Genomic DNA, 13,430 nt, shown 5'->3' with positions numbered 1-13,430 from the left:
GGCTTCTTCACCTGCGGGATCATCTGAGACCAGCCACCCGGACAGCAGAAGAAACTGAGGATTATTTCTGTCTATAATAAAGCCCATTTGTGGGGAAAAACTCATTTTGATTGGGCCTGCCTCCCAAGTGGGTGAGCCTATGCCCTCCCTGGCCCACCCATGGCTGCGCCCCTGCCCAGTCATGTGAAATCCATAGATTAGGGCCTATTGAATTTATTTCAACTGACTGATTTCTTTATATGAACTGTAACTCAGTAAAATCATTGAAATTGTTGCATGTTGCATTTATATTTTTGTTCAGTATAGTATAAGCACACATTTACCCATCTACTTCGGATATCCCCCAAAATATACTTTACTAGTAAATTACAAGAATCTTCAAACAATATAAAGTAAACTTGGAAAATCATCAATCATCTGTTGAACAAGAAAAAGGCTTATACAACTCTCCGATCTCAATGCAATGTTGAAAGTAAGACCTATAGTGAACCTTGTGTTATTTCATGTGGATTTAATTATTTTTTGTGAACTGCACAGTAGTCTCCTCCATGTAGCCTAACTCTCACACTATCATGAACACACATGCACACACACAAAAACAAACATGTTTTTTTGTACACTGAATCTATCATGTTCAATTGTAAGTCGCTCTGGATAAGAGCGTCTGCTAAATGACTAAAATGCAATGTAAATGTTATTAGTATGCTTTGTTTCATTGATTGAACAAACTGTATTGTACACACACACACACACACATATATTGTTTTTCTTTTGATGTGGTTTTCATATAAGTCCTCTTGGGTTTCAAACCTCATCTGCACACTTTTACCTTGTTTTTATCTGCATTGTTTTGTCTTTTACGTGTCTTCCTTTGTGAAAATAAATAAGACTAAAACTAACTTTAAAGAAATGTAAGAAGATTGAGGAACAACCTGCACTGAACTCTCTTTGTATATCATAATAAACAGTCCTCCATATTTATCTTTTTTGTAGCCCAGTTCTGTGTGAACTAAAGAGCAGTGATATTAGTATTGTATTCATTCAAATCCCCTTACCTAGGCGAACAATGAATTGGATTACTTGTTGGAATACTTAAAAAAATAAAAACATTATATACATTTGAAGATAATTGTAATAGCCTATAAGTATAATTGATTAGCGTGCACAATTTAAGGGCACTAATGTTTCATGTAAATAGCCATTTTGAAATGTGTTATTTATTTAGAGTGAAAGGTCAAATGGTTAAAAATAGGAAAGCAAATTGTTTAATGGTCGGAGTTCAGGTAGGCCTTTGCACTTCAGCAAACAAAGGAAAGGAGAGCTGCTCAACAACAATGACATAAAATCATGAGAATGGCTTACCAAGAAAAACTTCCAAAAGGACTAATTCGCGGTAAAAAAAAAAAAAAAGAATTAGCCAACTCCTTTTTTTCCGCGAATTAGTCCTTTTAGAAGTTTTTCTTGGTAAACCATTCTCATAGTTTAATGGTCGATTTACTTGTTGTTGTCGATGTGCCTGTGAACAACAAGAGCCTACTGTATATAGGGAGTGACTTTTACGCATGCGCATCAACGAAAATATTCTCGGAGCGCTAAGTGGCAGTTTATTGTGAAAAACAAAGGCAGTGGACAGCAGAACAAGAAACGTCATTTTCGGATTGCTCCTCCTTTTATGAAGATTCTGACAAAGGAGTGGCCTTTTTTCATATTAAACTTTTTACAATCCATTGTCATTGTATGATTGAGGATTTCTAGACGCTCACCCAGATCCCTCAATAGAAAGTGGCCTAACCGGAGCGTGGAATCTACAGGTCTCTTTTGGGTTTTATTCATGCCGAAGCTGTGAGGAATATCGAGTGAATGACTGTGAGTGTGTGAGTTATTTTATTTTCTCACCACTAAATTACTACTACTGGAATAATGTGGGAGTAGTTTACAAAAATATAAATTATGACTCTTAGCCAACATGCCATTGATAATGATAATATTTAATTAATGTTCTCTTCAGACACTGGAAAATAACCAACCGTTGCCTTTTGTGTAACCTATTCGACTTTAAAACTTTACGCAAAATCGATAGACCAGCGAGATTTTTTTCACTCTTTGTGAAATCTCTACAGAGAATGTGTTATAATTATCGAGGACTGATCTCCTGGATAGCGGTGCGCTGTCCATTGTCCTGAAATTACGCTCCTCAAATAGCCTAATCAAACTAGGGTAATCCGCCACCACGCCATAGAAATAATGTAGATTAAATATGAGATTATTCGAGGCTGAAAGTGTGTTTTCTTTCTTTGATTGTGAACAGGGAGAGAGTGCCCAAGACAGCTATCCCAGAGAACACCGAATATGAGAACTCGAACCAGGGTTATATTGTATTCCCTATTACTTTTGGTTTTAGTAGGTAAGTGTTTGCACTTATATTATGTACTTGTCTCGAATGGTTGAAAATCACACCTAACTTAGACTTGTGATGCGACGGTTATTGACATAAATTAAATATTGACATAAACATAAATCACGATCAAACAAGTTGAAATCCCAACACTTAGCTAGGCCTTTATGTTCCGTTATCATTTCCGTTACTTTTTTGGTGGGGATTCAACTGACCACTTTGAGAGGTCTGACTAAGGCTAGTATGGCATGATTTGACAGGGTCAAGTGACATAGAAAGCCTATAGTATCATTCACTTGGCTTTTGCATAAAATAAAATGAAGGTATAAGTATAATATTATCATTACATGTAGAAGCCTACAGACAGGACATGATTTGGGTATTCACTCTCTAAAGTAAAATAAAATAGAATTTGGTAACACTTCTATATAAAATATTTTAAATACACTACATGACCAAAAGTATGTGGACATCTCATTCCAAAATCATGGGTATTAATATGGAGTTGGTCCCTCCTTTTCTGTGATAACAGCCTCCACTCTTCTGGGAAGGCTTTCCACTAGATGTTGGAACATTGCTGCGGGGACTTGCTTCCATTCAGCCACAAGAGCATTAGTGAGGTCGGGAACTGATGTTGGGCGATTAGGCCTGACTCGCAGTCGGCGTTCCAATTCATCCCATAGGTGTTTGATGGGGTTGAGGTCAGGGCTCTGTGCAGGCCAGTCAAGTTCTTCCACACCGATCTCGACAAACCATTTCTGTATGGACTTCGCTTTGTGCACGGGGGCATTGTCATGCTGAAACAGGAAAGGGCCTTCCTCAAACTGCACAGAATCGTCTAGAATGTCAATGTATGCTGTAGGTTTAAGATTTCCCTTCACTGGAACTAAGGGTTAAGCCCGAACCATGAAAAACAGCCCCAGACCATTATTCCTCCTCCACAGTTGGCACTATGCATTGGGCAGGTAGCGTTCTCCTGGCATCTGCCAAACCCAGAAACCCATTTCATGATGCTCCTGACGAACAGTTCTTATGGTGACATTGCTTCCATAGGCAGTTTGGAACTCGGTAGTGAGTGTTGCAACTGAGAACAGACAAGCTGAAATAGCAGAATCCACTAATTTGAAGGGGTGTCCACATACTTTTGTATATGTGGTGTATTATTGCAACATTTAAAAACATGAACAAACTAATAGAGGTACTTAAATAGAGAGCAGACAGTAGATCCTCTTCTCACTTGTCAGTGAGTTAAAGCCTCAGATGAGCCCTGTCTGTGCTGCCCTTCAGAAATAAGAAATAAATGAATTCATACATAACATTAGGCTACTGACACATATCATTTAGAGTGGGTTTCTACTTGGTCCTCTTTCCCAGTACGTTTCTGTGTCACTTTCACTACTGTGACTGTCCCGGTTTCCATGTGGCTGCATGTATGACCCTTCAGAATGAGCTGGAGATGTGATCGATGTTGACAGACAGCCTGGGGCTCTGGGTTACATAATACTAACCCTGCGTTTCATCAGCCAGTCACACAAAGACTCCATGCAGAAAGCCACACATTTTCATCCCTCAGTCACTATAGCAGCCTGGCTGGGTTTGACAGGGTTTGGTCGCATCCCAAATGGCACCCAATTCCCTATATAGTGCACTACTTTGACCATATAGTGCACTACTTTTGACCTGGGCCCTGGTCTAAAGTAGTGCACTATATATGGAATACGGTGCTGTTTGAGATTCAGCTGTTATGTAGTGGGGTGGATGATGTTACGCTCACTGCATGTGTCCACAGTTGTCAGTCTAGTGTGAAATGTATTTTGTTCAAGGGTGTGAGGGTGTATTATGTGGTGAGTGAGTTGTGATTTGAGAACAGTGGTGTTTATGGCACTGCATTATCGTAGTCTGACTGGCACAACAGGGAGCTCATCCAAGCCTGGCGCAAAATTAGGTCACAGGGTTATCAGATAGAACGCTCTGACAACAGACCAGAGGGGGATGGGTGGAGGGTGTGATTTAATTGAATAGAATAATACATTTATGTTTTTGCAGTCTTTTATTCCCGCCAGCTCTCACACGCAGGTTGACGTTTAATGTCATGAGTCTTGTCCTGGAGGCAGAACTGAACGATTTTCCCTTAGGCCAGCTGCAAAGTCAAAATTGTCTATATTGTAAAACTTCATGAAAACAATCATTTGCTTTTCGGTATTCATTTAAGGTTAGGGTTATGTATTAGGTTTAGCAGTGTGGTTAAGGTCAGGGTTAAGGTTAGGGTTGGGTTTTAAAAATTTTGATTGTATGACTTTGTGGCTGTGCCAGCTAGTGACCACTCTGCAGAGCTGCTTCCAGAACAATATTCATGACAAAAAACGCTAACCTGCCTCTCTCACACAAAAACACACACACACACACACACACACACACACACACACACACACACACACACAATTACAGTTGAAGTCGGAAGTTTACATACACTTAGGTTGGAGTCATTAAAACTCGTTTTTCAACCACTCCACAAATTTCTTGTTAACAAACTATAGTTTTGGCAAGTCAGTTAGGACATCTACTTTGTGCATGACACAAGTAATTTTTCCAACAATTGTTTACAGACAGATTATTTCACTTATAATTCACTGTATCACAATTCCAGTGGGTCAGACGTTTACATACACTAAGTTGACTGTGCCTTTAAACAGCTTGGAAAATTCCAGAAAATTATGTCATGCTTTAGAAGCTTCTGATAGGCTAATTGACATAATTTGAGTCAATTAGAGGTGTACCTGTGGATGTATTTCAAGGCCTGACTTCAAACTCAGTCCCTCTTTGCTTGACATCATGGGAAAATCAAAAGAAACCAGCCAAGACCTCATAAAAGAAATTGTAGACCTCCACAAGTCTGGTTCATCCTTGGGAGCAATTTCCAAATGCCTGAAGGTACCACATTCATCTGTACAAACAATAGTACGCAAGTATAAACACCATGGGACCACGCAGCCGTAATACCGCTCAGGAAGGAGACGCGTTCTGTCTCCTAGAGATTAACGTACTTTGGTGTGAACAGTGCAAATCAATCCCAGAACAACAGCAAAGGACCTTATGAAGATCCTGGAGGAAACAGGTACAAAAGTATCTATATCCACAGTAAAACAAGTCCTATATCGACATAACCTGAAAGGCCGCTCAGCAAGGAAGAAGCCACTGCTCCAAAACCGCCATAAAAAAGCCAGACTACGGTTTGCAACTGCACATAGGGACAAAGATCGTCATTTTTGGAGAAATGTCCTCTGGTCTGATGAAACAAAAATATAACTGTTTGGCCATAATGACCATCGTTATGTTTGGAGGAAAAAGGGGGTAGCTTGCATGCCGAAGAACTCCATCCCAACCGTGAAGCACGGGGGTGGCAGCATCATGCTGTGGGCGTGCTTTGCTGCAGGAGGGACTGGTGCACTTCACAGAAATAGATGGCATCATGAGGAAGGAAAATTATGTGGATATATTGAAGCAACATCTCAAGACTGACATCAGTCAGGAAGTTAAAGCTTGGTCGCAAATGGGTCTTCCAAATGGACAATGACCCCAAGCATACTTCCAAAGTTGTGGCAAAATGGCTTAAGGACAACAAAGTCAAGGTATTGGAGTGGCCATCACAAAGCCCTGACCTCAATCCTATAGCAAATTTGTGGAAAGAACTGAAAAGGCGTGTGCAATCAAGGAGGCCTACAAACCTGACTCAGTTACACCAGCTCTGTCAGGAGGAATGGGCCAAAATTCACCCAACTTATTGTGGGAAGCTTGTGGAAGGCTACCCGAAACGTTTGACCCAAGTTAAACAATTTAAAGGCAATGCTACCAAATACTAATTGAGTATATGTAAACTTCTGACCCACTGGGAATGTGATGAAATAAATAAAAGCTGAAATAAATCATTCTCTCTACTATTATTCTGACATTTCACATTCTTAAAATAAAGTGGTGATCCTAACTGACCTAAAACAGGGAATTTTTGCTAGGATTAAATGTCAGGAATTGTGAAAAACAGAGTTTGAATGTATTTGGCTAAGATGTATGTAAACTTCCGACTTCAACTGTATGTTTCTCTGGGTGATGTGTACTGTACATGCTACAGTGTGGTGCTGGTGTGATGCCGCTCTGTTTGTTACGATCTCCAGTGCAGGTGAGCAGGCCAGTATGTGTAGATGTGCCCTCGGAAACAGAGGCGGTCGTTGGGAACCCCATGAAACTGACCTGCATCTCCTGTATGAAGAGAGAGGAGGTCAGCGCAGAGACACGCGTGGACTGGTACTACATCCCACCTGGCGAAGAACCCATCCCTGTAGGTCTCCTCCATCTAACATCCATTCGCACAAACAATATCATTACAATTATTTCACCTGATGAGAGGACCAGCCATTTTTCCTGACCATGTGACCTGACCAGGAATTATTGCCTATAACTAGGGCATGGAGGTTTTTCCTGGTCAGGCTGAATGGTCTACAAGTACTTTGAACTATGAGGGAAAAATCTGGTGAAGTTAGCTAACAACGATTACAGTGTGTGTGTGTGTGTGTGTGTGTGTGTGTGTGTGTGTGTGTGTGTGTGTGTGTGTGTGTGTGTGTGTGTGTGTGTGTGTGTGTGTGTGTGTGTGTGTGTGTGTGTGTGTGTGTGTGTGTGCGTGTGTGTGTGCCTGCTACATTGCCCCCTCAGATCTACCTGTTTGATGGGCACCCCAGGGAGCTGGATGGGCCTTGGCAGGGTCGCTTGGTGTGGAATGGAAGTAGAGACCTGCAGGAACTCTCCATCAGTATCCTCAACGTCACAATGAACGACACGGGCACCTACAAGTGTGTGGTGTTCCGGCAGTTTGAGTTTGAGTCCTACTCCCCCTCGGTTATCAAAACCCTGGTAATCAACCTGGTGGTCAGACAGGAAGGTGAGAGTACTTCCTGTTCCTTCCTATTTTGTAATTTTACTTCCTGTTCTTTCAAGCTCCTTGCTGGAGGCTTAACTGTCTGTGGTTTGCTGTGTGTGATTTACGTATTTATATGTGCTTTTCCCCTTAAACCCTCTTCTTCTTGGTTGTTGCCATGTGTTTTGACAAAACTTAAAAGTAAAGTGTATTATTTTTCTTAGGTGCTATTAGGTATGTTAATCGTATTTACAATTTGCATTAAAGAAAAGGGTTATTGCATGAGTAATGAGTGTGTTTTTGTTCAGTTTTGATTATTATCAAAGCTCAATTGAAGGCCTCTTATAGTAAGGGAAGGTTTTTTTTAACCAACTACTTTACTATCTATTATAAGGGGTAATGTACATCATTTGGTTTCTATTTACTGTATGCTTACTGGATGTTCACCTTACTCAAATATACTATTTAATATGTATATTTGTATATCATTATTCCTACATTCACTTTACTCTATCTGCCTATCTATTGTGGACTGCTGGGGTTCATATAGATAGACTTAGTTGTATCAAAGTTGCTAGTTCATATCTGCATACATCTACATTTGATAATAGTCATTACCAACTATATTTTAGTTTGCCCTTGTATACATTACATGAAACGTACAACTTTTATTTTGCAACTCATACCATAGTAGTGTCCAATTGCAAAAAGCTGCGGGTCAGCAGGCAATTTTTCATTCCCATATAAGAAGGGATTATGATAAGTTTATCTTTCTGCAGCTATTTGGAAGTTTCACACAGAAAATGCTGTGCCTCAGGCTTCGTGGAGTTTGGCACCAATTCATTGACACAGTGGTTCTCATCAGATCCAACTCTCACGTGTAGGGAGGAAGACAACCTTATTTAAATATAAGGAAAATCTTTCCGCTTATAAACGGTAAAAAAAAAAACGTATCAATCTAATCTGCTCTATTCATTTGATAATATTGTACCAATATCTTGTAGTATAGTGGCACAGCAGTGATACAGCCCGAGTGGCGCAGCGGTCTAAGGCACTGCATCTCAGTGCTAGAGGCGTCACTACAGACCCTGGTTCGATTCCAGGCTGTATCACAACCGGACGTGATTGGGAGTCCCATAGGGCGGCGCACAATTGGCCCAGCGTCGTCCGGGTTTGGCCGGTGTAGGCCGTCATTGTAAATAAGAATTTGTTCTTAACAAACTTGCCTAGTTAAATAAAGGTTAAAAATAAAGAGTGGACTTCCTTATTTGCCAGTATTATTTTTTAAATGAGAAAAACACAAAATTAACATTGAGAACCGCTATTATCATACATGTTTCTGCTGATTTCTTTCTCTATGTATTATAGCAAGACGTTTTGCTATAGCATGGTTTAACCTTTTATGTTACAAATATGAAGCCTAAACGCTCCAGTTTAAGGCTGGTAGTACTTGTGCAAGAGGGATGACAATGGGTCAATTAAATGCATAGTTAAATTAAGACCTTGTGTGTGTACGAAAACGAGGGGAAGAGATGATCGTTGTTTAATACACTGTTGGGTTTGCAGTGTTGCAAGACAGTATGACAATTTTTTTAACTGAGGGAACTTGACCTATCAATATGTGCTACATACAATATCTAACGTGTTTTGCATAGAGCTACGCTAACTATCTCATCAGCTGGCAATAAATTGCCTGGTCAAGAGTGGTAGAGAATGTATTATGCATGCAGGAAAACACTAAAGCATCATGAGAGGACTTTTTGGTTATTCCCAATAAGGTTACGTGAAACACTATCCTGTATACTTTACACATGTGATTATACTAGCAATAATTGGATCTTACCATCTTTATCATTGGACCATTATCCAATCAAATTTGTATTCTCAATATGTTCCAAAAAAAACTCTCATATGTACAGACTAAGCATGCTTAACTGCCTCCTATACAGAATGAGATTGACTTCACCTGGCTAACAGAACAAGCTGTAATGCCCACATATGGGACTGTTTTGTAGTTTTGATTGTGAGTGAATGGATACATCAGAAATAGATTGCTACATACTGTTTTAATTAGAATTGTCACTTTACTGCTAGTGGCGACAGGACAGTTATTTATTCTGGCTGATATGCTGGGTCTCAAAACACATTGAGAATCTGTTTACCGTCCCATATAAGAAAATAGGCCTACACAGTTATCTAACTAACAAATAGTCATCCTTACTACTCTATGCCTTAATTCACAAAAACTTGTAGAACAGTCTGTGCAGGATTTACAGTAAGTCCCTATCAAACCAATGCAGTTTATAACATTGTCTATTTCTGTTGTCTTGCAGTGTTCTATCCAAGCAGATGCGGTGTGGGTTTTGTCATAGAGATGGAAAGAGGGCACACCTATCTTTGCCATTCATCACTTCTGTGACAGCATGGGCAGAACCATTGAGGGCTATATCAATTTCAAAGTAGTCAGTGTCTTCTTCTTCTACTTCTGTGAGTTTTATGGCGGTTTGTAATCAAACTAAAAAGGTGTATACCTCCACCTACTGTGTTAGTGTGTATAGTCTGAACAGGCATAAAGCAAAAGTTAATGATTTAACTGCCACCTGTGGTGCTTGAATCTTTACTCAGGAGTATTTGGCTGATCCCTTCTGCTGACTTGGAAGGAATTCTATGATCCTTCCTTAACCCATAGGTAGTCTCACCCAGTTGATTACTTTAAAATGGTGAAAACCTTTAATGGCGCTGCCAATGCTAAAACCGACTTTGTATCAAGTGTACCCTATATCCATCTCTATGGGTTGTGTGTGTCTGTCTGGCAGCCAGTGACGACACCACTGCCCTGTACTCAGAGATCATGATGTACGTCCTGCTGGTCTTCCTCACCTGCTGGCTCCTGGTGGAGATGGTCTACTGCTACAGGAAGATCTCCAGGTCAGACGAGCAGGCCCAGGACACCGCGTGAGTATCTCTTAGCCATGTGTCTCGTAGGTTTTTATCTCATAGGCTTGTCTTGTACCTCGTAGGCTTGTATCGCTTAGCATTAGATCTCATAGCCTCATATCTTGTAGTCGCGTCTTGTATCTCGTAGCCTTGTATATCATAGCCTGTATGTACTAAGGGCAACTCTGGTCTTCTTTTGTTGCTTTGCACCATGTATCTAGATGTATGGTGCAGGGCAATGATAGACGACTAGAGTTGGCTTCAGCACGTACAGTATGGATACGATGCTAAGTATCTCATACTGCATATGGAGTTTGGGCCTTACCCACAGTAGGCATTACTGACAATGTGGCGTAACATTACCCCTGCTGATTTTATGACCCCTTCAATAAATTGGGGTTAGTGAATAGTTTACATTTACTGTTAGGCCATGCAGTATCCAATGTATAGGTTGTGCGATCTGCGAAAGAGTGTAATGGAGGTGTAATGGTCTGAGGGATTTTGCGGTCAGTAGTCGGTTAGCTGTTTCAGTAAGTCGTCTTTCTGCTGAGGTCCCTGGATTGTTTGGAGCGCTCTGCTGACTCCTGTTCCACCATTTTCAAACAACCAATTTAGTGCTCTGTGGCCAAGGCTTAAATATATTCATGTGGTGTCAGCTCCCAATGATTGGTGATGGTGCTGGGCGGTAGATGGAAGTCGGTACAGTGGATTGTGGCCATCACATTTCGACCTTACAATACGATATTGGGTAATATACAGTGCATGTTTGAATCCAATTACACTATTTCCTGTACCTTACACTGAAAGTACCAATAGTGCAGGATAGATGTACACAGAACCTACTTGGGAAATTGAGAGAATGCCTGAAGGAATCAATTGAGAAATAGGTTAAAATAATGCACTTCTGAACAGATGAAGAGAGTATACACTGCTACATTATATGGGTTGTGACAGTTGTTCCACAAATGCTTTTTAAATAGACAACACTTTGCACTTTGCACTCAGTCTAGAGACAACACCTAATGACCCAATGCCCAGGAATACCACATTAAGTTTAACCACCAGTGGTGTGTTGCGAGGAGTGACCTCCATCCGTTCTAGTGCTGACAGGACTTAGGGCTCATAGGGCTCTGGTCAAAAGTAGTACACTATATAGGGAATAGGGTGCCATTTGGGACGCAGCCATGGTATTGAGCTGTTTGAGCAGATAAACTACATTAGAGGCACACCGATGGCAGGCAGCCAGCCATAATATGTGACTGGCTGTTGAACAGTACAGGATAATGCAGCCATTTTAAAGGATCTTAGGATACATTAGTGATCCTAAATCACATCAATCATGGACTGTTGGCTAGGAGACAGGATGATCTCCACCAGTTGCACCTGTGATTAATCGATTTCCTACTGTTTTACCACTTTCATTTGACATGGTCCTCTTATTTGGATACTTTTTTCTTATAGAATAATGGCTAGGAAATAGGCTAACTCATGGGTTGTGGGAATCCTATTAGCAAAGTTGAACGAAATCGGCGTCATAGTTTCTAAGTCAGTATCCAGGCTTATGGTCGATATTGCTTTTGGCATATTGTCATGAATAAACTGGAACATTCCCAATGATAACATATCCCAATTGTCTCAATTGTTTTGCATTGTTTTGCAATTGTCTCAATTGTTTTGCATTGACGGAGTTCAATAAGAAAGGCCCAATGAAATGCACACAGTATGGTTCTACATGAATGCACTACAGGGTCTCAGATTTACCTCTCTTTCTACCCATCTACAGAACAAACTACCTAGCCATTCCCTCAGAAAATAAAGAGAACCTGGGTGTTCCAGTTACAGAATAAAAGTGATTGTCTCACACCAATACGGTATTTTGAATGTGCCTCTCAATCTGATCTCGATCAGAAAATCACTCTCCCCTTCAACTCATTGTCTGTAACTAACCGAGTCTCTTTCTGTTGCACCCGCATCCGCCATTTTCTTCCACAAGACATTACTCACTCACATCATAGTAAAAACGTTCCCTTCCTCAACCACTCATCTCTCTGCTTTATCTTCATTTACCATCAGCTCTTTCTCACTCTTAGTACTAGTACCAATATTAAAAGTCTACCTAATTGTGAAAATAATGAGTGAAAACAATAGTTTTATATAAGAAATCCTCTCTCCACATGGGATTCCGTGGTACTTGATTTAAGTGTCGTTTTCAAAGGGAGAGTGGCTCGATCGCAACAGTGAAAGAAATGAGGCCTTTGAACACTCTGAACATACCCCCTGCTGAGTTCTCAGAACAGTGAACGAAGACACGTTTTCTTAGTATTGCTAAGGGGCTGTGTGAGGCACAGTACATGTTTTTAGAGTGCTACTTTCTGTTTTTTAAATGGAAGAAAGTTTCTCGCAAGTTATTGTTTTACATTTCTGAATCTGCATTAGAATATGTGTTATTGTTGTACCTAATCGGTATAGCTAGAGACTTGTGCATTTTTCAACACATCAAGCAGCTTAGTCTGTCCTCTGTTTCAGGTACTGACCAATGGTGTATCAAGCAGTTCATGGTCACCTGACGATACAGACTGAACTCCTTGAAGGGAACATTCAGTGAAGATGTCACAACGCCTATCAACAACTTTGTCTTGGTCTTGTGGTGTGAGCTAGCCAAATCCTCGAATGCTCAAGTATACTGTGGTCCTCTGTAGCTCAGCTGGTAGAGCACGGCGCTTATAACGCCAAGGTAGTGGGTTCGATCCCCGGGACCACCCATACACAAAACATTTATGCACGCATGACTGTAAGTCGCTTTGGATAAAAGCGTCTGCTAAATGGCTTATTATTATTACTCTCCTTTCTTATTTCACTCTGTACCACTCTGTGCCAGACAGCAGTTATTTGATGATTAATAAGTTGTTTATGCCATTTGAATGTCACCCACAGAAAAGAAACTGAACCTACTGTTGCAGAGGACCAAGGAATTACTTCAAAGTAAATTACTCATACTTTTAAATGCGTGAAATGTTATTCAAATGTTAATAATTATGCTGTATTGCACATAATTGGGTGCCCATAAAAATGTCTGGTACATTATTTTCAATTCATTTTTACTCTACTGATAGAATATGACTAGATTACGGCTCAAGGTTTTGAGGTGCCTCGTCATTATCTTTTTACAGAAATTGGATTGCATAGCCTTTC

The 13,430-nt window shown here is 40.4% G+C and overlaps 1 protein-coding gene across 6 annotated transcripts; it reads left to right on the top strand.

The window, feature by feature from the left end:
- The first annotated feature begins 1,591 nt into the window (after nt 1-1,591).
- On the top strand, nt 1,592-12,972 carry scn3b (sodium channel, voltage-gated, type III, beta). 6 transcript variants are annotated; one of them, XM_041873757.1, is made up of 7 exons: nt 1,592-1,866; nt 2,309-2,404; nt 6,565-6,728; nt 7,100-7,325; nt 10,118-10,256; nt 12,022-12,087; nt 12,765-12,972. In XM_041873757.1, the coding sequence occupies exons 2-6, from the start codon at nt 2,350-2,352 to the stop codon at nt 12,083-12,085; spliced, it is 648 nt and encodes a 215-aa protein (XP_041729691.1). In that variant the 5' UTR covers nt 1,592-1,866; nt 2,309-2,349; the 3' UTR covers nt 12,086-12,087; nt 12,765-12,972. The 6 variants fall into 6 exon arrangements, 5 of the variants coding, with proteins under 5 accessions (XP_041729691.1, XP_041729689.1, XP_041729690.1 ...); XM_041873755.1 differs by having other exon boundaries at nt 12,022-12,109; XM_041873756.1 differs by having other exon boundaries at nt 1,592-1,874; nt 12,022-12,109.
- Nucleotides 12,973-13,430: the final 458 nt, after the last annotated feature.

This window comes from Coregonus clupeaformis, chromosome 5 (assembly GCF_020615455.1).
Source record: "Coregonus clupeaformis isolate EN_2021a chromosome 5, ASM2061545v1, whole genome shotgun sequence".
In the NCBI taxonomy this organism is placed as follows: Eukaryota; Metazoa; Chordata; class Actinopteri; order Salmoniformes; family Salmonidae; genus Coregonus; species Coregonus clupeaformis.
The sequence above is the reverse complement of the archived record's forward strand: the minus strand, read 5'-3'. Positions and strand labels throughout refer to the sequence as shown.

What these genes read in the sequence shown, in the direction of transcription:
- scn3b (XM_041873757.1), top strand. Translation starts at nt 2,350, where the DNA reads ATGAGAACTCGAACCAGGGTTATATTGTATTCCCTATTACTTTTGGTT. An exon ending in ATTACTTTTGGTTTTAGTAG is followed by an intron (nt 2,405 to 6,564) that starts GTAAGTGTTTGC and finishes TACGATCTCCAG; the next exon opens with TGCAGGTGAGCAGGCCAGTA. An exon ending in CCTGGTGGTCAGACAGGAAG is followed by an intron (nt 7,326 to 10,117) that starts GTGAGAGTACTT and finishes TCTGTCTGGCAG; the next exon opens with CCAGTGACGACACCACTGCC.